A 27,714-nucleotide genomic window follows, 5' to 3' on the forward strand; every position below is an offset into this window, starting at 1 on the left:
TACTCGTGGTTTGAAATCTTTGTTTACTTTCGCTCACGACGATTTTCCAGTCGAAATGTAATTAATTAATTTACCTAAACTTTTAGAAATAAACGAACAAAAAAATAATGTATGTCATATCAATTTTATTCCGTAAAATAAGCGACACACGCGCTGTATACCTTGAAACGCGGCCAAATTGTGCAAAAAATCACTATTTTTCAGCATGTTTTTTAAAGTTCTTCTCACTAATAACCGTCGGATTTACCTGGTTCAAACGGTAAAATGTGTATAAATGAAAGTTTCATATTATTTCATAAATCACATCACTTAAATATGTGTTATCTCGTCGGAAAATCCAGTTTTTAATCACATTATTTTAAGTATCATAAAACAACACATTATTGAAATGCATAAAATCATATGTTACATGATACATGATGTTTATACTCACTTTATGTATTGATTAATTTATATTGAGAAAGTGGGAATTAGGTTTTTCGGATTAAAGTATAAGTGTACGGATTATGGATGGTACCGTTTTGGTAAACTAAACATTTGAGGAAGCCAATTGGCCAACCGAAAACCAGTCAGCAGGGGGAGGAGACTGATCGTTGATTGTTGCATGTTGTTGATTAATTAAGAGTGAAATTACATTATTACCAAAGATAGTGTTTACATGGAGGAATGATTTCCTCCATGGTGTGTAGGCTCTAGACCCTGGGCGTATTGCCTCGCCGGTGTAAGATTGAAATGTGTCCGGTGTTTGAGTGTCCACCGGACAATTTTCAGCATTGAATAGTGTAACACCAGCTATTGAAAATGGTTGCAACCAACCGGGCAGTTTTCATCGATAACAAAGTAGGACCATCGACTGTCACCACATCACCTTAACCCTGTAAAACTAGGCCGCTGGACATTTACCAACTCCCTAGGGTAATTATAATCGCTTAGAAAAAAAAATATGTCGATCCAAATAAATATTATTAATATTGTTATATCAGACATAGTCTTATTATACTACCTGTTTACAGAAGAGACATATCAATCGTCAATGGACGTAATTTGAAAAAAAATATAATGGTCGGTAATTGGAGGTGTCTTTAAGTAAAATGATCTTTAATTGAAAGAGGACCAGTACAAGTACCCCTATCAATTAATAAATGGTCGCTAATTGGAGGTATTGGACCAGTACAATTACTTGTATTTTGTCACATAATTAAAACTATTTATCATTCTTGTCTTTATTCCTACCAATTAATAAATGGTGGCTAATCTAATTGGAGGTATTTTAAGTAATCGGTCTTTAATGAAGAGGACCAGTACAATTACTTGTTTTTGACACGTAATAAAACTATTTATTATTCTTGTCTTTATTCCTACCAATTAATAAAATGGTCACTAATGGAGGTGTCTATAAGTAAAGTGATCTTTAATTGGAACGGCAATAAAGACTAATCAACTTCACGTAGATATGAACACTTTTAATAAACAAACCAAAATAATATCAATCGACACTAACAACACACGAGGGCGTGCGAGTGTGATGGCGGAAGAGGACCAGTACACTTACTTTTTTTTTTTTCACATAATTAAAACTATTTATTATTCTTGTCTTTACTCTTACCAATTAATAAGTGGTTGCTAATTGGAGGTGTCTATAAGTAAAGTGGTCTTTAATGGAAGAGGACCAATACAATATTACTGTTTTTGTCACAAAATTAAAACTATGTATTCTTTTTCATTCATACTAAATAATATAATGGTCGCTAATTGGAGGTGTCTTTAAGTAAAGTGATCTATAATTGGAAGAGGACCAGTACAATCACTTAATTTTGTCACTATCATAATTATTAATTAATATTAAACTATGTATTATATACTCCTACCAATTAATAAAATGGTCGCTAATTGGAGGTGTTTTAAAGTAAAGTGATCTTTAATTGGAAGCGGACCAGTACAATCATTTAATTTTGTCACTATCATAATTATTAATTAATATTAAACTATGTATTATTTACTCCTACCAATTAATAAAATGGTCGCTAATTGGAGGTGTTTTAAGTAAAGTGGTCCTTTATTGAAAGAGGACCAGTACAATTACTTGTTTTTTTTGTCATATAATTAATAACTATATATTCTTCTTGCTTTATTAATACTAAATAATATAATGGTCGCTAATTGGAGGTGTTTTAGGTAAAGTGATTTTTAATTGGAAGAGGACCACTTCGTTTACATGTTTTTGTCACATACTTAACAATTATTTATTCTTCTTGTCTTTTCACATACCAAATAATATAATGGTCCCTAATTGGAGGTGTTTAGGCAAAGCGATCTTTAATTAGAAAAAAAAACTAGTTTTGCATCATTAAGTATTATTGGTTATTAAAAGAAGACAAGACAAGTGCATGCGTGATCAAAACCTGACTCTCAAATCCCAACCACCTATCATAAAACGTATGATACAGTATTTAATAGTGGACGCATTTCAATCCATGGGTCAGACATTATTAAACGGGCCGGACAGCATTAATTGTTGAAAAACGCCCACGAACCAGTTGAAACATGCAACTGGACACTATCCAATGCTTGCTGGACACATTTCAATCTTACACCGGCTCCTTAAATACTGAGAGCTCGAGCTGACTGTTATTTCTTTATTGTGCATGTAATATATAAAATAATTTAATTAGGAAATATTCTATAGCATTAACAAATTACAAAAAAATATATATAATATTATATCTATTACTTATTGATTTTTTTTCCATACATCTTGTACTTTAATATTACAAACGCCATTTTTACCAATATATTGTAATTAATGCATTGTACTTCATAGTACTAATTATGATTACTTTATACATTTTAGCAACTCATGTTAAATTGATATTCACCTAATAATGTTCTTTTATTTGTGTAGAAATAAATATTAATATTAATAAATATATTATCATAAAAAATTAACATGCTATACATAACATATCTTTTTGATGGTGTTTTTAAAAAACTGTTCGTAATATCCTGTAATAATATATGCAATATCCAAGTAAAATTTATTAATTTTATGATAATTGTAACTTGGTATATAGTATTTATGTTACCAAGTCTCTAATAAATGTGATGAGTATATAAATAAAGGTTGTCTATAGTATTTTACAATTATTATACACACAATACATTGACATAAAAATCATCTTTATGTTTGTTCTTTAAAATTGATATAAAATAATCCTTTTCAATCACGTTTCCACTCTATTTTATAATTTATAACGTTTTGATACATACTCTATTTTATATTAATTTAACGTTTTGATACAAAATCAACAACTTCCAATGTAATATATAATACAGTATCTGTGGTACTGCTATGTCTTACTGCTGTATTGTGAGCTTATTTAATTTATAAAAATGCGCCCTCTATTGACAAACAAAGATATTGTATAATGCAAAAGAATAGGGAGTTTTACATTTTGGCAATAGAGGGCGCATGTTTTTATTTAATAATCTTAAAATCGTTCTAATTAATTAATGTGCAACTTTTTTCACTGGCGAGTTTGGTTTTTATGATAAGATATATGTGTAGAACAATTCTACAAAAGATGAGGTAGCTGCCAGAGGGTCACCACGAAACTAAAAAACTAAGCCACTTTTCAGTGTTCAGCCCACGGCCTAATGTTGACGGCGGCCGATTGCGAAGTTCGCGGGAGGTCATGACGTCACAACCAAATCACTTAACAAACATTGATGTAGTAGTAACATATAGAGCACAAACCGATAAATTCTCAAAATTGACGCCCACGATTTATGGAGAATTTTATTTCAAAAAAAATAATTATCTTAAATAGGTTAACAAAAAGTAGACTACTTTAGGTGTAAATTTGATATTGGAAAAAACCAATCTTTTTTCCGCGAAATGCGTCAATCGCATCAGTTGTGGTAGTATTCGTAGTAGTAAACAGTCAAGGAAGTCAGTACTGTACCAAAGCTTCGCATAGTATGTGGTAATAATACGTAAACTGGGTAAATATAAATAGAATGTAAGTTAATAGGTCCACTATTCATATTATCTGTAAGTAGGCTACTAGTTAGTAGGGTTAGGGCAAGGTTCTGTATTTAGTTTTACAGGTTTACAGTTATGATGAAATCGGTCGCGATAAAAACATCAACTTCCGCTACAGTATTTTGTATGGCACGCCGCTAGAGCTATAATACTGTAATGATTTTGGGGTTGAAGAAATATATAGAGGGCGGCAGATGGAGGCAGAGTTGGGCAGGATGCGATTTTTTTTTCCGTACGAGAGTTCCTCCATCGGTTCGTTTCGGACTCAATCGACTCTCTTCGGTATTCGGTAAAGTCAGCTCACTGATGCGTGACAATACAATACAATTTACATTTACAAACCGCGAGCTAATAGTAAAACTTTCACACAAGCTCTCATAATAGTAAAATGAATCTATAACACTAACACTGTGTAATATACTGAACAAAAAATAAAATAAAAAAAATTAGGAAAATCTGATTTGTAGTTTTCGAAATATAGGGTCTAAAACATCGCCGAAAATGATCGTTTTTAGCCACGAAAGAAGTAAAACAATTTACGGCCCCAGTCGACAATTCTATTAACTACGCCATTTTTGGTTAAAATAATTACATATAATTACGTTTTTTAGTAATTTATTTTATATATCACCATTGGAAATATCAATAAAACATGCTATTAAATGCTTATAAAATATATAAAGTTGTTTACTTAACGGAATTCGGGCAAATTCATTGCTCTAACTTTGTGTAGTAACGATCAGAGAGATTCATGGTACACGCGCGAGAGAAAACATTCCGCTGCGGGTGATTCGCATCCACCAATCAAATCAGCCAGAATTCAAAATCATTCAACCGTGAGCAATGCCAATCGCGAGAAAGCTCAGCTTTGATTGGCTTACGATGACATCATATCCCAAAATGGGGGGGGGGGGGGGGGGAGCCTCACGGAATATTCTGTTCCAAAAATGAAATACATGAATATTTTTTATGGTATGTGTGCTTTTTCTTTAAAAATTTTGAATAATAAAGGCCTCATATCGAGAAAAAAACAGGTTTTTGGCACTTATAATAAATATTAGACAAAAAAGCACATGGCATGTGGAACTATATAATCTTAGCGTAGGAAGACATACAAATCCCAGGTCATGAGAAGCTCAACTGCAAAAACAAGGTTGAATAGGGTAAGGTCAAAGACTTTTGAGTAAACAATCTACCGCGTACGGCCGTACGTACGTGCTAGGTAGTACGATATTTTGACCACATTTTTTACGTGTTTCGTTAGATGTAATGAAAATAAAAATAGTTGATCTGAAGCGATCAATGATATGATATGTAAATAAACAAACACTCAAAAGAATTATGTTTACAGTTCAATTATTGTCCGAATAATACAGTAGTTTTTTTTTTCCCGGCACCTTTGTTTGCCGACGGACGCGATGATGTGCCGACGACACGAAATCAGGGGGGGGGGGGGGGCCGGCCTCCTACTGGATACGCCACTGGTGGAGGTTACACCATTGTTGGAGGTTACGTTGCTGTGGAGGTTACACCATTGTTGGAGGTTACGTTGCTGTGGAGGTTACACATTGTTGGTGGTTACGTTGCTGGTTGGAGGTTACGCCATTGTTGGTGGTTACGTTGCTGTTGGAGGTTACACCGTGGTTGGTGGTTACGCTACTATTGGAAGTTACGTCATTACTGGTGGTTGCGCTGTTGTTTCAAGTCCGGCGTAATAGCAGAACTAATCTAATTAATTATTATAATTGGTTGTTACCAATAATTTGGAATCAAAGAAGAATAAAGGAGGTCATTCCAGTAATTGTAATTGATTTGTTTGTTTTATTCGAGTGTACCGTGGTACCGCAGACCCTTCCCCCCAAAAGGGAACAAACCCGAGAGCGGATTTTCGTTACAATACTTTTGATGATATCGGTCGCGCTATTTTGTATGGAGCGGGATGCATGCGAGAGCGGGATATACATTGTCTTCGTTTATAATATATAGATATAAAAGATATCTTTTAGGAACTTGATGGATATTTTTTATTTGTTTAATAAATATTTATTATCAAATGAAATTGTTTTTTTTTTATTTTACAGGTCTCGGATATATATATATATATGCTAACTTTTCTGGCTGTTTACTTTATCGTTTTGATTTAGCTTTTCGCTTTTTATTTTTGTATCTCCATTGAGATCCAGCCACTGATACCCACAGCATTGTCATTTTTTTTCAGTAATTTGCCTTTATATATATATATAAACACATCAGGCAATGAACATTAATTCTAAACCGCCCGGTGATATACTGAAATTTAATTAATTAATTTGAAACGATAAAGATGAGGAAATCTGTGAGAATGAGAAAAAGTCGCCCCAACCGAGACTCGAACTCGGACCGCCTGCTTGATATGCAGATGTCCTAACCATTAGACCACTGGGACTTTCATGGTATTGTTCGAACTCGATTGGATAACGACTCTTTAACATTCTCGGCGTGGTACGGCGGAACAGCACTAGTCCTCAGTTGTACGCACGCGCAACAGAGATCAAATTGATACGCCCTCATCTTTCAGTATTTTTATTCACGAGGCGGGATCTCCGAAGAGATACTTTTATACACCTATATATAAACACATCAGGCAATGAACATTAATTCTAAACCGCCCGGTGATATACTGAAATTTAATTAATTAATTTGAAACGATAAAGATGAGGAAATCTGTGAGAATGAGAAAAAGTCGCCCCAACCGAGACTCGAACTCGGACGTGACCGCCTGCTTGATATGCAGATGTCCTAACCATTAGACCACTGGGGCTTTCATGGTATTGTTCGAACTCGATTGGATATATATATATATATATATATATATGTCTGTGTCTTATTATGCAAAACAATTTTTACAACGTATCGCCTGTAAAGCCAGTGTATCCATTGTTATACTTATGCATACTGTGGCAGATATATCATATCCATTATTCGATCACATTTTTATTTATATTTTATTTATGTCCGTTATGTTGGATATTATTAAGTGTAGTGCCTATTGTTGTGGTAAATCACGTGTACATTTTTATTTCTAATGTTTAAAATAGTCTTTAGTAAAATGATCATAATGCGAATGGTTAATCGGCGAGTTACTGAACCCCCGAATAAACCATATCGGAGCTGCGCATTCTATGACCGTGCAGCTGTTTCCTCTAACTACGTTATCTTGCTGATGGGGATTCCCTTTAAAAAAAAAACACGCACTTTGCGTGTCAAATCATGGAAAGAAACACGTACGATCGTTGTCCATGGCCAGGTGAAGATGGCGTCTTTATTACTAATAACCATACGTTCTGGAACGTCTATATGCCTCAAATGGTCAGAAAATCGGTCAGAAAATAGTGTTTTTTAATACATTATTACACTTTTCAGTAACTTATTAGTTTACAATACGTCGTGAAACGCGTTTCACTTGACGACTGACGTTTTAGTCGCCGGTGAACGCGTTTGGTGTAATGAAATGACAAACAATTATACAAGTAATATTTCAGATAAAAATTTCAGTATAATTTACATACTATGAACATCATTAGTTGCACTGTCCAACAACAGCATAATAATCTTCATCAAATTACTTATTAATTTTGAGCTAGGCCTAGCTAGCTAGGCCGTTTACTCAGCCTAGCTAGCTAGGCTTGAATTTATGTCTAGGCTTATTCATGGTTTCGAAAAGGCTTGGTCGTTACGCCCCGTTTTTTCTCGCACATTAAGAATTGTGAAGAACTTCACAAAATCCTCTACAAAACAAGACTGGTATTTCAGATTAGTAAAGCGATATGGAAGCTTAGGCCTGATTGGAGGGCATCCTGTCATGGCCCATGGGATGGGTACTACGTACGGGTAAGGCCGAGTCAGTTTGGGTGCCAAGGTGAACAGACGATCGGGGCCAAGGACAATCGGGGCCATCATAGAGACGATCGGGTCTATTTTACGTTTGTCCCGATAGCCCTAGTGTATCGTTTGTAAATCCGTTCCATTATAGTTTATAATCGAGTTCTCGGCATCCATACCGAGATGAAGTGAAATATTGTGTTAGTTTTTAACGGAGTATTTTGAGCGTTGAGCAGATTGATAAATTCATAAAAAGTTCATAGATAAATAAATAAAACTGAGCACACGTGGCGTACCGTAAACTGCAAACACACTGGATTATAGTGCTGAAATCAGCGATGTCCAGTCATCATTCTGAAGATTCTGAAGATTGTTCTTAAAAGCGTACTTTATTACAGTTTTCTACCGTTATGTACATTTTATTGGTATTTTATTATTATTAAGGAAAAGGCCGCGTGATTTTTAAAGAAAATCGTACGTATTGAAAACAATTTTATAAACAGTTGAAATGTATGAAAAATTGAAATTTTCTGCGGAGCTAGCTCCACTTATAAAAGGCCAGGAGGCCTAGTACCGATCGAGGTTTAAAAAAAATCGTCAATAGTATAATTAGAATTCAAAATGAACAAAAACATAATGAGCGTTTTTATTAAAAACACATAGAAACGGCGATAATGTGTATCTAGTGCACCCCATACAAATTAGCGTGACCAAAATAAAACGCGACCGATATCAAACGTAGCCTAACTAGTATGATAAAAGGCGTCTAGCGGCGGATGTTGATTTTATCGCGACCGATTTCATCTGACACCGTGTGTTTGTGTGTGGCTTAGTGCTGCTTGCTAAACATTAAAGATCCACGTGCAGTTTAGGTACCGGTCTTTTTAGTAGGTTATTCCATTCGAAAAATAGAGGTGTATTGTATTGTGTAGACAAATTATGACTAAGATACGACTAGGAATTTTAGAATTGAAAAAGGAAGATGGAATTGTATAAATAGAAATGAAAGATTATGCAAATTATGTGCTTTACAATCAATTGAAGATGAATATCATTTCACTTTAGTTTGTCCATTTTATTCAGATATTAGAACTAAATATATGTTTTCCTTTTATACAAACAACCCAACTAAATTAAAATATATTTATCTTATGTCTGCCACAAATACTGATCTTATTTTTAAACTTGGAAAATATTTATTTTTTTCATTTAAACGTAGAACAGAATTTTTAAACGCACTCAACTGATATTTATTTAATATTGTATTACATTGTATATTATTTGGGCCAAAGGCCATATATAATAAATGTTTCTTGGATCTCCAAGAAAGAATGAATGAATGAATGTATTAAATCGGTGTAAGTGTTTGACCAGGGAGTTGAAATCCCTGTTTGACCAATAAATATACAGTACTGTAGTCCCAGACTGGTGGCATTTCGGATGTTCCACTTTAACTACGGGGGTTCATAACGTAGCAATTTCTAACATTAATATTAATTATATTGCCTGGTTTCAGCTGACATAACAGTGCATATTTATTTATTTTCATTTTACATTTTAATAATATTCTATAAAAAACAAAACCCAATACGATTTATAGATTATTGTGTCAATATATAATTTATCGTGTTTATTACACGTCTTACTCTGAGGCTCTCATCATTTTAAAATTATGAGAGCATCAGCAACATCATAAGTGAGGTACGTAATCAGCTAGGGTACGTTTATAGGAGAATTATTTTTAGTATAGGGGAGACCGGGGAGCTTTGAAACAAGGGCACATTGAAACTGGGTCGTTTATTTTCGATACGAACAAATTGGGCGAAAGTTTTAAATACCATAGCAACCCTATCACCGTATACAAGCTATTTACCAAGTACAGTATCAGCGAATTTTGATTATTAACTCAAGAAATATCACTATTTTATTAATTTTAACACCTCAAAGTAATTATTAGTGACGTCACTTTATTATAAATAACTCCTAGAATATAGTGTTTACTATTTTTTCTAGTATAGGTTTAAAAAGACATATTATTACTTGTTTAATCACTGCATTGTGTTTAGCCGTGCGAGTCGTCATTTTTTTTTCTAGGCAGGAACAGAAGTTGGTTGTGCATACGGGGTACGTTGAAACCAAAGATCTTATAATATACTAAAGATGTGACACTACCCGCGTTTACACGTAACACTTTAGAAGCGTCAAATTATAGTGTGCGCCCCCTCGCTTAAACAAGTAACGAACTTTTGCGTGACGATGATCGCAGTATTCTTTAGAAAATGGGATTGAGGAGTCGCGCCAAAGTTTGTATGGTTAAGAAACAATGAATGAAAAGAGAAAAAGTGGAGGGATGTACTGTGCTGCAATTAATTGTAAAAGCAATTCAAAGGTCAACCCAGAACTTAAGCTTTACAATTTTCCCAAAGACAAGAACAGGTAAGTTTATGTAATTAAATAAGTAGCCTAGGCTACATCTTAACATATGCTATGTAGGCCTGGGGACTAATCTTACTTTACTGTATTCAATTTATACATATATTAATAAACTAGGCTAGGTAGACCTATTATTAATAATTATTATTTAAACGTATGAAATGATTATTAATATCATTATTAGGCTGCTACTAGTACATTAGTTATATAAACAGTGAAATTACACTAATTTCACTGTTACCTGGTTATATTACTTATCCTTTAAAATTTAGTACCCTTAACAAACAATTTTTAAAACTTTCAATTCAAGAAACATTTATTGACCAAATATATATCATTACAATTGTTGGCATATAAGTAAAAATTTGGTCGAAAGACTACATTGGCATGTCGATGTAGGCCTAGTCCCTCTTTTTACATTATACACTATTTGTATTGTTCCCTGGTTATATTACTTATCCGTTGAGTAGCCCTAACAAACAATTTTTAATTGAATCTTATACTTAATATTTATGAAATTCAACCGTTAGTTAGTTAGTTAGTGGTTTTAGGTTAGGCTTAAGTATTTGATTTTAGGCCCTAACCAATTTGAAAATCAATTAGCATGCACGCAGACGTCCTATAATTACGTAAACGTTAATTATGATAAAGCAAAAACTCACTAGACAATTATTAATTTACAGGTGTGCAAAATGGGCCCAGAACACACGACGCGCGGATTGAAAACGAAACCAAGTTCCTATTTACACCGTAATTGCCACTTGTGCAATATTCATTTCGAAGAATCTCAAATACTGCAAAAAGATTGTATGGAATGCATTCCCTACAATATTTGATGTCCCAAATCCACCACACCAAGTAGTTAATGTCCTATCTATCTGTGAAAAGATTTTTGTTTCTAACTAGACTTTAACAAATACTTACATACATCAAACATCAGCAGAAAAATAAAGTTAAAAATCGCTACCATGTTACATAGATTTGGTATGAAGTTGCATCTTTGTTCACCAGCAATTGAAACATTGCTAATTGAAACGTACGTAAACCTACGCATATTCTTCAACAGAGACATAATCAGTGATAAGAAGAAGAGTAAAAAATTAATTAAAGTATCACATTTATGAGGTATGGTAAAGTTGTAGGAGGTCTGTACGCGCTCCGGTCTGTGCATTATCGGCTAGAAATGATGATCATTTACGACGGTCTGGTATGATGATTGTATAATTGTAAATATGATGATTTTATTTCAATGTTTCTACATTTTTTATATTTCTTCTGAGTGGCCCGTGCATCATTTCGCAATAGTTATTGAGTTAATTTTTAACTGAGACTACTATAACATAACTAATTGTTATTTCAGGTTTTAAATAAATTATAATAATAAATGAATGTCATGGCGAATGATGGGTACATGTATGCCTAGTATGAATTGTCTCAGAATTGACTATCATAATCTGTTTCATATCATGCCTGTAGGCTTAAGCCTATAATTGTTTATAAATATATTCCGAAAAATTACTGCAGTAAAATAGTCGAAGTAGTGATTTTAAAAAGTGACTTCTTGTTCTTTTTTAATTGTTTATAACACACTATTTGACTAATATAATTTCCTAATCTGCACGGTTTTGCTGCTGGATGAAAAAGAACAACACATCAAGAACAAAAACGGAATACGATGCGCTTAGTGTTAATACCAGAGGGACCGACTCGCATAAATAAGTAGTAGTGATGTGAGTCTCCCTGATTACTCCTAGATGATGATTTTGAGGATGATGATAAACTTTCAATAATAACAACAATATTCAGTAATTAAACAAATAGATATACAAAGTACAGGAAATAAGTCTATCATTATAATTTAATCACACATTACCGCAATTATTGTGATGAAAAAAATTGAGTATTCAGTTACAATAAAGTAGACATATCTGATCCATAAATCTACTTGTTTGAGCGAGGGGGCGCCCTATAAAATGAGCTCCATGTGTGTTACATGAATTGCACGTAAAATTCCGAGAGTGTCCCATCTTCAGTATATAGGATCTTTGGTTGAAACGGAGTATGGTCGAAGCGGCCGCCTTCCAAAGCGGAAGAGTCTAAATGTCATCCGTCAGGGCACCTATTTATTTTACGCATGCGCAATTAATTCCTTGGATAGATGGACCACAAATTATAGATCGTATTTTACCATTTGCACAATTATTCGATTATTACAGTGTAAGTGCAACGCGATGGTGAAAGTTGTTCTCGTTTTACCTTTGTAATTTTCATGCAATTCCACTACAAAACCATGAATCATAATTTTACCGTACTGCTGCAAAATTTTAATTTAGTAATTTTATTGCGTCACGGCACCTAGTTAGCTCAGTGCTGAGTTAGCTACATGCACTGAGTAAGTTAGCATACGTTGTTCGGTTATATCGATATGAACGAAGGTCTGAATTCACTATGAATCTGGTAGTTCCCTGACGGATGATAAGTATTAATTGTCATCCGTCAGGGCACCTATATAGTTAACATACACGTTGTTTTCCGTTAACATACACGTTTTTAATTCATTCTGTGTAACTGGTAGTGCCCTGACGGATGATAAGTATTAATTGTCATCCGTCAGGGCACCTATAGTTATAACATACACGTTGCTAATTCACTGTGAAACTGGTAGTGCCTGACGGATGAAAAGTATTAATTGTCATCCGTTAGGGCACCTATATAGTTAACATACACGTTGTTAATTCACTAATCTGGTAGTGCCCTGACGGATGATAAGTATTAATTTTCATCCGTCAGGGCACCTATATAGTTAACATACACGTTATTAATTCACTCTGTGTAACTGGTAGTGCCCTGACGGATGATAAGTATTAATTGTCATCCGTCAGGGCACCTATATAGTTAACATACACGTTGTTAATTCACTCTGTGTAACTGGTAGTGCCCTGACGGATGATAAGTATTAATTGTCATCCGTCAGGGCACCTATAGTTAACATACACGTTGTTAATTCACTGTGTAACGTAGTGCCCTGACGGATGATAGGTATTAATTGTTACACAGAGTGAATTAATAACGTGTATGTTAACTATAGGTGCCCTGACGGATGACAATTAATCCTTATCATCCGTCAGGGCACTACCAGTTACACAGTGAATTAACAACATGATATGTTAACTATATAGGTGCCCTGACGGATGACAATTAATCCTTATCATCCGTCAGGGCACTACCAGATTCATAGTGAATTAACAACGTGTATGTTAACTATATAGGTGCCCTGACAGATGACAATTAATACTCATCATCCGTCAGGGCACTACGTTACATACATAGTGAATTAACAACGTGTATGTTAACTATATAGGTGCCCTGACGGACGACAATTAATACTTATCATCCGTCAGGGCACTACCAGTTACACAGAGTGAATTAATAACGTGTATGTTAACTATATAGGTGCCCTGACGGATGACAATTAATCCTTATCATCCGTCAGGGCACTACCAGTTTAGACCTACACAGTGAATTAACAACATGATAATGTTAGCTTTATAGATGCCCTGACGGATGACAATTAATACTTATCATCCGTAAGGACACTACGTTACACAGTGAATTAACAACGTGTATGTTAACTATATACGTGCCCTGACGGATGACAATTAATACCTATCATCCGTCAGGGCACTGCCAGTTACACAGAGTGAATTAATAACGTGTATGTTAACTATATAGGTGCCCTGACGGATGACAATTAATCCTTATCATCCGTCAGGGCACTACCAGTTACACAGTGAATTAACAACATGATATGTTAACTTTATAGGTGCCCTGACGGATGACAATTAATACTTATCATCCGTCAGGGCACTACCAGATTCATAGTGAATTAACAACGTAATGTATGTTAACTATATAGGTGCCCTGACGGATGACAATTAATACTTATCATCCGTCAGGGCACTACCAGATTCATAGTGAATTAACAACGTCATGTATGTTAACTATATAGGTGCCCTGACGGATGACAATTAATACTTATCATCCGTCAGGGCACTACGTTACACAGTGAATTAACAACGTGTATGTTAACTATTTAGGTGCCCTGACGGATGACAATTAATACTTATCATCCGTCAGGGCACTACCAGATTCATAGTGAATTAACAACGTCATGTATGTTAACTATATAGGTGCCCTGACGGATGACAATTAATACTTATCATCCGTCAGGGCACTACGTTACACAGTGAATTAACAACGTGTATGTTAACTATTTAGGTGCCCTGACGGATGACTTTTCATCCGTCAGGGCACGACCAGTTTCACAGTGAATTAGCAACCTGTATGTTAACTATATAGGTGGCCTGACGGATGACAATTAATACTTATCATCCGTCAGGGCACTACCAGATTCGGGCCAGATTCATAGTGAATTAACAACGTGTAGGCCCCTATGTTAACTATTTAGGTGCCCTGACGGATGACAAATAATACTTATCATCCGTCAGGGCACTACCAGTTACACAGAGTGAATTAACAACGTGTATGTTAACGGAAAACAACGTGTATGTTAACTATAGGTGCCCCGACGGATGACAATTAATACTTATCATCCGTCAGGGCACTACCAGATTCATAGTGAATTCAGACCTTCGTTCATATCGATAGAGCCGAACAACGTATGCTAACTCAGTGCATGTAGCTAACTTAGCACTGAGCTAACTAGGTGCCGTGACGCAATAAAATTACTAAATATAACCAAATTATGATTATTCGAAGATTAAAATTTTGCAACAGTACGGTAAAATTATGATTCATGGTTTTGTAGTGGAATTGCATGAAAATTACAAAGGTAAAACGAGAACAACTTTCACTGCACTTACACTGTAATAATCGAATAATTGTGCAAATGGTAAAATACGATCTATGAATTGCGGTTCATCTATCCAAGGAATTAAGTGCGCATGCGTAAAATAAATAGGTGCCCTGACGGATGACATTTAGACTCTTCCAACCAGAGCGGCCGCCAGTTTAATATCGTCATTTGTATGGAACGCCATGTGCGCTTTAATCTTTGATTGTCGTTGTCAACGCCATGGCCTATGGCGAGTTGAGTTACAGCTAATATATATATAATATAAAGGAGTATGGTCAAACCAATATAAGCCAAATTATGTACTATCGAATCTTAAATATATTGGTAGTGAAGGGAAAAAATAACGTTGAACTGACCCGACGTTTCTCGATAACTCTCCTATCCAATCTTTATACAGTATTGCAATTAATATAACAACAAAATACACAGTAAATTAAAATACATAAAATGACTGTACAAAAACACAATATAATTATAATGTTCAAATAGATTTACTTTATGGTATACATAACTATACTGTAGGCCTACAAAAAAACCCAACAATATAATTAATATTAATGTTAGAAATTGCAACGTTATGAACCTCCGTAGTTAAAGTGGAACATCCGACATGACACCAGTCTGTTCTGGATCAACTATATTGGTCAAACACAATACACCGATTTAATACACAATACACCCCTATCTATTATGGTTCGGCGAAAACCCAGTAAATTAACTAACTTTTAGCTCAGTAAAACTTGCGTGGCATTCATACACAGTCATTTTGCGTTTGACAACCTTGTATTATATGTCGCCCTCTATGTCTAACTATAATATCTTAAGTTTCGGTCGAAACAATGAACCCGGTCAGCCAATTTGCATAATCATCATTTCGAATACAGTATATATGTCAATATGACTATTAATTTACTCTTTTGAGATGATCCCATATAATAACCACCTTTCATCTTAAACACTACCGGTATACTTCCCAATCTTAGTTTCTCATGGACCAATTTAAAAATAAAGGTGACCAACAAAAAATAATAAATAACTAATAATAAGTTTTCCCTTTATTTTAGGTTTTTTCGTGGTCTTTGTCTCATATTATTCGTTCGTGTCGTATCGTGTAAGTAAAAACGAAGTCATTTTATTTTGTTCTGTCCAATGCACCATTCTCAAAAATAAATGTTCTGATGAATATTCCAAACTAGACCGTAGATTGAACCTGGTTGTATATTCTATTTTTTATTTGGAAAACAAGCACGTGCCTTTATTACCAATCTAAAGTGGGTACAGAATTAGATGTAACAATTTATTAAATTATAACTGTTACCCTCTTCAATTTAGTTCGCCATTTCTACTGTACAGTATATTTTGTCTTAATAATTGTTTACGACGAAACAAAAGCCAAATCGTCAAGTTTAGCCTGGCAAATCATGGTATATAAACATAAAGTTAAACAACCAACTAAATATTAAGGCTCATTATTCTTTTTGTTGTGACCGACTGGATGAAAATGAGCAAGTGGCATTCTCGCGTCTTATTATCTGTTATTAAGGCTATGAAGTGAGGTAATTAAACTACAATAGTCTAGGACCTGGGTAAGATTTGTGTTTGTGCCAATGGACAAACTGTATGGTATCAAATTAAAGCATACACAATATGCTACCCATTGCTACCCAACTTGTATTGAACATTTTTAATTATGAAGCTAATTGTATGGAAAATGTGCACATTTATGCTAGGTGTATTAAGAATTGATGCGTGATAAAATTTACCGTTAATATTTATATATATATTTTCCACTACCGATATAGTGACTGATAAAGTGATTCGTTTCTGCCCCGGAAGTGACATAGTCTTACACTGTCATTATAATAGCACTGAGAAACTACTCTCTGTCGTATGGTTTGTAGAAAATGAAGACGTTTCATCATATACTGCAGAAACCAACAGATTGGTGGATAATAATGAAACAAAGTTTCAAATTCAAAATGGTTCGTTTTCATTAAAAGTCTTTGGAATAACGGAATCACAGAAATACAAATGTAGAGTAGTTGATGCAATGAATGATGTTGAGAGAAATTTCTGGACGACACAACCACAACCAGACGGTGAGTAAATCAATGATGATAATGAACAGTTCTTTCGCATTGAACACTATTACCTCTACTTATTATTTTTTAGACCCGCTATATATTTTGTACAAATATAAAGTATTTATTACCTCCGCCAAGGAGGTTATGTTTTCACCCCTGTATGTTTGTGTGTGTGTTTGTGTGTGTGTGTGTCTGTGAACAGCCTGGAGGCCACAGTTTTTATCCGATTCTTACCAAATTTGGCAACAATGATCTATGCCCCAGAAGCTTGGACGAGTTCGAATTTGAGGGGAAAAGGTCATAGGTCAAGGTCTCAACTAACAAAAAACTATTTTACTGCCTAGAGACCACAGTTTTTATCCGATTCTCACCAAACTTAGCAACAATGATCAATGACATATCATATAATTGTGGTTAAATTTTGAAGGGTCAGGGTCAAAGATCAAGGTCCACAAAAAAAAAATGAAATAAAAAAATAATAATAAAAAAAACACCTCAGTGGGACTTGAACCAGCGATCTCAACTGTGAGAGGCTGGATACATAACCATTACACCACACTGTCATCCACAACTTTGTAGTGTGCAGTTAACATATTTACACTTAGAACTAATAAAAAAAAATGTACAAAAAAAAATATTCAGGGGGCATTTTATGTAGGGGAATTTTACAGTAGGCGCGCGGAGGTTTGTACTCTCGGAGTACCCTCTAGTTATTATTATAAAGCATTAACTACGGTACAACCAATTATATTTGATGCTACCTTAGTAATTCTAATGAGACCTTTTTTGTGTGTTTCATTTCAATTACCGAACCAAGCAATAAAAGAGATAACTAGTACTGATTGAATAACTGTTTCATAGAATAATTTCAAAGTACAACAGCTAATATTAAATTTATTTAGCTTTCTAAAGAAATATAAACTATGGTGACCTTTCTTAAATATCTCGGCCGTATTTTTTCCAAACCTAATCAGTATATAATATGTATATATCATTCAAAAAATGCCATGATTAGTCATTGTAGGCCTATTGAAAATTACGGGGTTTTATTTTTTATTTTGATATTATGAATTAAGCCTATTTTTTTCAACTTAGCAACTCATCAATAATTAGTAATAATTGTTTGGCTTTTATGTACAACAATATAGGCCTATTCACTGATACTGATATCTATGTCTGTTTTTAATCCATTTTGTTCTTTTGTTTTAACATCTTATTCGTTTCTCCATGATTTTAAAAACAATTTAATTTATTACTTATTTATGGTTAGTCAATCAATAATCAATTTGATACATTTATTATAAAGTAATTATGCCAATATTGATTGATTAGGCCAAGAAAGAAAAAAAGGCCTCAATCATAAAATACAATCTAGTTGCCAATATCCCAGCATCCCATACCCGTTCATGTGAGTGTGTGGCAGGCTGAAACCATTTCATGATTTTGGATAAAATACATTTATTTATAGTATTTATCCGACAATATAACTTACTTATTATATTATCATGGGATATTTTTCTAGCCATAAACAACAAATATCTTAGGCCTAGTAATTTAATTAAAATTGACAGAAGAAAACCCGGACCGATGTTGGCAGTGGCGGACTGCTTTTGGCCACAAATTTCGAACCAAAACTGGTCCGACCGGACCGATTTTGGCCCCGGACCATAATATTTGTCGTGACTCCGCAGTTTTGCTTTTGGTGTGAAAGGGCCAGAGAGTTGTCGAGGTAATTATGTATCATGAATGACCGGAATGATAAATTAAAAAAAAATACATTTAGGTAGTATTACTACTCTTTTAAAAGTACGAAAAGTATAATGTAATATTAAAATGTTTCTTTCTTTTAAATTACAGACAGCCTGGAGTGCAGTAGTTACACGGCTATTGTGGGTAAGATATATAACACTAGAATTGACACATCCCTATAGATCGTAAATTATTCCAATTTATGCAAATACAATGATAAATAGATGAGAATTGCTGACGATAAAATTGGATATCGTTAAACGTTCCTCATGCATAATCTGTGCCCAGAGAATATTGGCTCATTCGTTCCTAATCACGAAATGGTTAAAAAGGAATTTTATTGTTTATTGTTTTTTTCTTTTTGCAATTTGTAACTGTTATCTTTTATTTTAAAATGTGTGGTGAAACCAATAAAACAAACAAAAAACTTTCCCTACGTTTTTTTGGATCTAATTTAAAGTAAAAAACTAGTATTATGTTATGTATAAACAAATACTATATGGACCTATTGCGATATTTTTTTGTCTTTAAACGGTTACAAATGTGACAAATTCGATGCGATTCTAATAATTTGAGCGGCGCTCTAAATACCAGCGTGAACTGATATTTTCGTTTGCACCCACTTTTGATCAATCGCGAAGGCCGCTGTCGTATTTATAAACTTCATTCGTACATTGCGTTCATCTAATCAACTCCTCCATGTTCCTAATGGAAACTAAATCCTATGTCCATTGTGCATTTTCTGTGCAGCGCCTAAGTTATGGAATACAATAAGTCTATTGATTGATTGTTAGGCCTATCAGCAGCGTTCGTTACAGCTGTTTAAATACTAAGACCATCTACGCGAGCTACGAGTGCATTGTTTTTCTTTTTTATCATAATTAACCGTACGTACATTTAAAACAAGGAATTACCTGGTTTAGGCCTAATGTTTTCAAATTTATATGCATTACTTACAAAACGTCAACAATTGCAGAGAAAGTGTCTTTCACACCTACCTATAGACCGAATGTAAAAAGTATTAACATCTCAATAAAGAGGGGGTTTTTTACCGTTTTTTTACGCACATTATCGCCCTTTTTTTAAACTCGTAAAAAACGGATAAAAATAACGAAATTATCTATTAAAGACGTAGGCCTAATTTATATTAATTTTTTTAAATCTTAGGTTTCTCATTATTTAAATCAGACTCAACAAAGTCTACTTCTATATGGCCTAGACCAGGCTAGGACCATCTGATATTATAGTAAACATAGTGAACTATATGATATCTATTATAGGATGGAACTGAATTTTCGTCCACCTTACCGTATCTGCTGATTTCAAGAATAATATTGTAACATTAATACATTTTTGTCTTGCCCAGCTCCAATCATAGAGGGCGCTATTACAAATAGAAAGATATTGGTACTGTATTTATTCTATCAGTACTCACTTGGTATACATGGGTATGTCATGGCGTGCCAACGCGAAAAATGCGAAACCAAGCATCTCAATGTTTCACTTAATACAATCAATGCATACATTATAAACATCTTATGGAAAACAGTATTAGTATGTTTTCTAATCTATTACCGTAATAATAATAATCATCATCATAAATTGATTATATAAATGAAAATATATATTTTTTTAGATATATTAATTATGTTTGTTAACATCCACATGACTTATATAGTAATAGTACATCAAGGTTATTTCGTTTCTTTTTTATGTTTTAGGCTCCTTTAACAGTGGAAACTTTCTGAAGTATCACATACTGACTGAAATTTGCAGTCTAGTTTGTTTGGTAAACTATTTTTGTTTAGCCGTGTATTCTCCGTTCTAGGAATGGTCTGAGGCTCGCGCATTATTGAAAGGAAAAACAATCACCAAGCCAATCTCTTTCCTATATATATTAGTAGAGTAAAACTAATGAAAAAAAGGGGCCAACCTCAAAAAAATTGCAACAAAAGGTTTCTCAACGGATTTTGGTAGTATTAGGTGTACTAAATAACAGAAAAAAAGTCTCAAGAATTTCGACCACCGGAAAGTGTTTTTTTTCAAGATGGCCGCCAAAATAGATAAAAACTACTTGGTCTATTGATATAATTTTGGTACCAACATACTCAGAACATACATATTTATATTCGCTATAATAGAACATTTTGGCCAAAAATGACCGGAAATGCTATTTCTTGCATGTTTGACCTTTGACCTTGATATGTTGTATCTTGGTAACAACTGACCGTAGGGAAACAAATTGTGGCTCAAATTGTTCAGAATGTACATATTTACATTTATTGTAATGAGACATTTTGTCAAAAAATGGTTAGAAGTAAAGGTTATTGACCTTTAACCTTGATATGCTATATTTCGATAATGACTGACTGAGATACTATTTATGGCTCAATTTGTTCAGAATATAATTATTTTTATTTCGTATAATGGTCTAATCTACCCATGGAATTAAGAGCTTTCCTGGGAATCAAGTAACTGTAATATTTATAAAGACTTTTAGAATATGAGTTCAAGTTCAAATTGTTCAGAACATACTGTATACAATCTTAATAATAATAATAAATAAAAAACTGAAAAGTAAACAAAAACAAATATAATAATAATTTTAAATTTCTAATTACGGTATAGCAGCAGTTGATTGGATATTGTGCATGTATTTAGTACGGCATCCTCAACAACTGTTTCAACTTCGTCTTCATCATCATCATCAATCTCTCTATCTACGTTGTTCCATTCTTCTAGTTGACACACTCCACAAACTGAAGTACATGCCAATCCATAGCATCTACAACTGCAAAATACAGTTTTACATCCAGTAGTACAGTTACAATGGATGATTTTCAAACTTAAGCAGCAGTTTCAATCGTCATTATTGGCACAAATGTTTTATTAAAAACTTGGTATTATCTTTCTTTATCCATTGCATGATTTGATAGTATACGGTACTCTAAGACTGTGACATTTTGTAGCAGATGAGGTTGGTGGTAGTAGTTGTTGAGGTTTGATAAATTATTTACCCTCAGCAACTTTCTTATTAAACAACTTGCATCTGTAGCTATTTAGGAAATCCAGTGACTTGGCTCCAAAAAGAATAGACATGGCCTTTAATCCAATCTCCTCGATAGTTTGAAGTTTCTGATGCGATTGAGTGAAAATATCGGCACACATCAGTGTCATATTCTGGGTTACTTTCTATCAATTTATTGGTTTATTTGCCTTCCTAAAGATGTCTTTGGCTTCGAAGAGTGAGGGTGGAAACGGACTTAGTTCATATTTCATTACATCGTCTAGAGAGATTTGTCCTAACTGAATTTGATGGAAAGAAAGAAGAGTTCTTGTCAAGGCATGAGAACAAACACAAATTTATCAACATGCTTTCATATGAGCTACAGAAAAAAGAATGTCCTGTACGACATGCAGCCAACGAGTGGAGTTGTGGCTTGATGGTTATGATGCTTGGCTACCACTCCAAGGGTCCTGAGTTCAAGTCCCGTCACATGTCAGGATTTTTTCTAAGGACCAAATTACTCCACTCCCAAAGACTTGTAATAAGACTTTGTTTATGTAGAGCATCTTGTGTATATGCTTGTCTTGTGAACCTCTGAGGGTCCCTAATGATCAGCAATAGCTGGATGGATCACCCTCATTAAATATGGTTTAAAAAAAAACCAAAAAAAACGATGCCGATGTTGACTTTGCTTTGGCAACATAATACAGTAACTTTGATTGGAGAAGACACGGACTTACTGGTACTTTTACTGTATCATGTAAATACAACAAACCGAGAAGTGTACTTCAGATTAGACAAAGGAAAAGATGGGCCTACTAGAGTGATTAATGTAACCAGATTGAAATCTGTTTTAGGATATAAAATGTGAAATGCATTACCCATAGTGCATGCATTCACTGGTTGTGATTCGACGTCTAGGATTTTCGGAATCGGCAAGAAAGCGGCATTTAATAAATTGATTGAAAGTAACCCAGAATATGACATGTGTGCCGATATTTTCACTCAACCGCATCAGAAACTTTAAACTATCGAGGAGTTTTTGGAGCCAAGTCACTGGATTCCCTGAATAGCTACAGATGCAAGCTGTGTAATAAAAAAAGTTGTTGAGGGTAAATCATTTATCAAACCTAGCTTCAACAACTACCACCAACCTCATCTGCTACAGAATGTCACATCACAGTCAAATCATGCAATGGCTATAGAAAGATAATATCATGGATGCTACCAAGTGGGGATGGAAAGTTTGTAATAAAACATTTGTGCCAATAATGACGATGGAAACTGCTGCTCCAGCAGAACTTTGAAAATCATCCATTGTAACTACTGGATGTATGTTGCAATTGTAGACTCTATGGATTGGCATGTACTTCAGTTTATAGAGTGTGTCAACTAGAAGAATGGGACAACGTAGATAGAAAGATTGATGACGATGATGAAGACGAAGTTGGAACAGTTGTTTAAGATGCAGTACTAAATACATGCACAATATCTAATCAATTGCTGCTATACCGTAATTAGAAATTTAAAAGTTATTATTATATTATTTGTTTTTGTTTACTTTTCGGTTTTTTATTTACTATTATTATTAAGATTGTATACAGTATGTTGTGAGCAATTTGAACTTGAACTCATATTCTAAAAATATTACAGTTATTTGATTCCCAGGAAAGCTCTCTATTTCATAAGTAGATTAGAACATTATACGAAATAAAAATAATTATATTCTGAACAAATTGAGCCATAATTGGTGTATCTCAGTCAGTCATTATCGAAATATAGCATATCAAGGTCAATGGTCAAACATTTAGTTTCTGGTCATTTTTTGTCAAACTGTTTCATTAGAGTAAATATAAATAAGTATATTCTCAGTATTTAGAGCCCAATTTTAAATCTCTACCACACATAGTTGCCGAGATATGGAAATTCTACATAAATAAAGTTAAAGGTCAATAACCTTTACTTCCAACCATTTTTTGACAAAATGTCTCATTACAATAAATGTAAATATGTACATTCTGAACAATTTGAGCCATCATTTGTTTCCCTACGGTCAGTTGTTACCAAGATACAACATATCAAGGTCAAAGGTCAAATTGTCAGAAATTGTATTTCCGGTCATTTTTGGCCAAAATGTTCTATTATAGCGAATATAAATATGTATGTTCTGAGTATGTTGGTACCAAAATTATATCAATAGACCAAGTAGTTTAGGAGGTATGGCCATTTTCACTTTTTATCTATTTTGGCGGCCATCTTGAAAAAAAAAACACTTTCCGGGGGTCGAAATTCTTGAGACTTTTTTTCTGTTATTTAGTACACCTAATACTACCAAATTCCGTTGAAAAACCTTTTGTTGCTATTTTTTTGAGGTGAAACCTTATTTCTACTCTACTATCCTGGCTTGGTGATTGTTTTTCTTATTCAATGATGCGCGAACCTCTGCAGAGAAGACCGTTCCTAGAACCGAGCAACAAGTAATTTTAGTACATCGAAAACGTGTAACATAGGCCTTGTCTAGTATTGAGTTGTTTATTCCTTTATAGTCTGAGAGATGGGGCGATTTGGTGTACATATTTTACCATTGGTCTTAATATGATTTTTGTGTGAGACATACTTTGGTTCATCTGAAAATCCAGTTCTTAAGTGATTTTGATAATGCACTTTCGGGTCAAAGGTCAATGACCTATTGTTTTCACGCAATTTTACCAATATCTTTAGTTTATGGCACAGTATTCGATGAAATTCATCAATTCTTTTGGAATTAGGCTCAATGTAAAGCTGATGGATCATACTACACATTGATTATCAAAAGTCATTTGAGTTATTGTTTTACAAATTATATGAAAAATAAACTCATTTTTTTGGGTAAATTTCATTTTTTTATTTTAATGAATAACAAATATTTTTGTAACATATGCTTTAATTTTTTGAAACAACTTTTAAAAACTGTCCTAACTATATGGGAGTGGATATCAAAAAGAAATTTTAGATTTGAGCTTTTATATGTAAAATACTGATTTTACTCATTTTTGGGTAATGCTATCTCGTAAACTAGAATGCTAAATCATACATTAAATGAAAGCCAATGATAGTGTTTGTATTCATTGTAATGGCAGTTTTTGTCATAAAACTATCATAAGTCATCATAAATTTAGAAATGCAAAATGTAAAAACAAAATACTAAGTATAATAGACTTACCCGAAGTCTGTAGTTATTTCGAGGCTTTTTGATGTTTGTCTGAACCTAAAATTGGGATGTTTCGAGCTCAAATAGTATACGTATGAAACGCAATATGTGCCAAATTATTTATCTTTTTACTAATATAAAGTCAAAACTCCGTCTGGAACCAGACCATAAGTATAAGTGACAATGCTTTGAATGTTGTTAACAGTGTCAAATTACTAGGAGTGAATTTACAAGATAACCTAAAATGGGATGTCCAAGTAAACTAAACTACTTACTAATTAAAATCAAAAGAAGCTTTAAACATATCAATTAGGAAAGTTGTCACTAAATTACACTTTGTATTTAATTTTGAAGTTTTATTTATTTATTTATTTATTTTATTTTATTTATTTATTTCATTTCCCAACCAAAAGTGATCTCATGGTTCACCACTTACAGGAGGGAACACAGACAAACACGTACACATACAATAACAAATATTAAATTAAAATACTAACAATGTTACGGAGATTATTACTAAAGATATCTAACTCAGGGTTTCTTAAAGTAAAATATTATAAGTTTGACTTAATCTACTAATAAAACCATTTTTTAAAACATTTACTCTACTAAAAAAATATGAAAAGTAGGATTTCTTCTAAGACGACGACAAGGGATTCTAAGATAAAAATTACTAACTAAGTTACAGTCAAATAAAGAATTAATACATTTATACAAAAAAACAAGATCAAAAAAGGTTCTACGGGACTCGGGAGATTGGACATGGAAATGAAAATCAGGATTCTGGTTGTGGCTGATGTAGCTTAAAAAACGGTTATGCAGACGCGGAATATTTCGAAATAGAATTAAAAATAACAGAACTATAGTTGAGAATTGGAAGGATAATTGAATAATAAAGGTGGATTTTGGGTTGCCTGTCAAAATGTTTACAATTACGCCACATCAGCCCAAGCAGTCTATTGCACTTGCCAACAAGATAATCAATATGAAAAGAAAAACAAAGGGAACTAATCAATAAAAACACCAAGATCTTTTTGCGATTGCACCCTATTAATGGGATTGTCATTAATTAAATAATTATGAAACAAGGCCAACAGCCATTAAGTCGCGTGCTACAATGCATAGTGATACCGGACCGACAGACAAACAGACCGACAGACCGACAGACAGACGGACCGACCGACATAGTGAACTATACTGACCGAAATTACTGAACATGTTTAAAAATGTTGAAATGTTTAAAAACATTTATATTTTTTTAATTTACACGTGCGTAGCCTGTCACTTTTGACGTGCTCGTATAACGTAATTTCGAGTTGAAAAGTAAGTCAAGAAAACAGAAATCGGGCAAAAAGAGTGCGCAATAACATTTAACGCGCAGTGCGCGCGCAAAAATCTGCGCACTCATGGCAATTTTGTAAACGCTTAAAATTGCCTGAAACGTACTCTTATTTCATCGAAAATAAATTTTGAAAATTTTAGGCGCGCGTACGCATGCGTTACATGCGCTACGCACGTAATTGTATTGCCATATGATGATTTATGCCCTGAAATTTATGAGTACCAAATTTTATTTAATTGTTATTCATGGTTGTTAAGATATGATTACAAACGTGATTTCGTTAAATCATGCGTAGACCGCGTAATTTTTTATTGCGCACCGTGAAATCATAACTACATCGATTCCTGGCCATAAGGAATATTCTGTGAAAAATTGATTTAGCTAGATTAAACTGATATCAAGATAAGGTCATAAAGCGATAAAACGCATAGTGATACCGGACCGACAGACAGACAGACCGACAGACAGACCGACAGACCGACAGACAGACAGACAGACCGACCGACCGACATAGTGAACTATAGAGTCGCTTCCACGCGACTAATAAGATGTTATTTTTCAAAGTAATAGTTAAGATATTGCACTTGAGAAACATGAGTCGAAATACAGTAGAACCTGTGTTTTACGTACCCTGATTTTACGTTCCCTTGATTTTACGTACGCTTAAAATAACCGATGACGTCATCATTTTCTTACATTGAGGGCGCAATTTAACAACAACAAAGCACACAAAGCCACAATCATGGCTAGCTGTGTGTGGAATTCTGCTGTGTGTTTGAGTCAAGCAGCTACGCACGTCCATTTAAGCAGCGACTGTTTTTATTGATAGAAAATACAAGAACATTGATATTTTACACTTTATTTAAACATCTCACAGCCTGTATATACTGTACAGTACTGTACTTTTCTAGTTAGGCCTCATATCTTGCTAGGCCTGCTAGCCTGGCCGCGTAATTTTTTTTTCCAGGACGAACGTGGGCAGAAATCATGAATAATTCAACCTTAATTATGACATAATAGGGAACATTATAGAGGGCGCTGTATAAGAATGCAGAGAGATTAAATAATTAGTGTAAACAACGTTTGCCAACCGAAATGTTTGGTCTAGTGGTAAAGGCTTTAACTTTTTA

At 33.9% G+C, this 27,714-nt stretch overlaps 1 protein-coding gene across 3 annotated transcripts in view; it reads left to right on the forward strand.

Moving 5' to 3' along the window:
• Positions 1-3,923: 3,923 nt before the first annotated feature.
• The window catches only part of LOC140056733 (uncharacterized), a 35,900-nt gene continuing 12,109 nt past the window's right edge, over positions 3,924-27,714 (forward strand). For 2 of the 3 annotated variants that reach the window (XR_011846810.1, XM_072102208.1), the window contains exons 1-5: positions 3,924-4,019; positions 16,277-16,323; positions 17,015-17,311; positions 19,154-19,189; positions 20,767-20,834. Coding sequence is in view for 2 of the 3 variants with exons in the window: in XM_072102208.1 (XP_071958309.1) it covers positions 4,018-4,019; positions 16,277-16,323; positions 17,015-17,311; positions 19,154-19,189; positions 20,767-20,834 (450 nt within the window). In the remaining variant the exon portion in view is untranslated. Of the gene's footprint in view, positions 4,020-16,276; positions 16,324-17,014; positions 17,312-19,153; positions 19,190-20,766; positions 20,835-24,598; positions 25,170-27,714 lie in introns of those variants that run through there. The other variant, XM_072102207.1, reaches the window with a different exon arrangement.

The sequence above is a fragment of the Antedon mediterranea genome, chromosome 8, assembly GCF_964355755.1.
Source record: "Antedon mediterranea chromosome 8, ecAntMedi1.1, whole genome shotgun sequence".
NCBI classification, from domain to species: Eukaryota; Metazoa; Echinodermata; class Crinoidea; order Comatulida; family Antedonidae; genus Antedon; species Antedon mediterranea.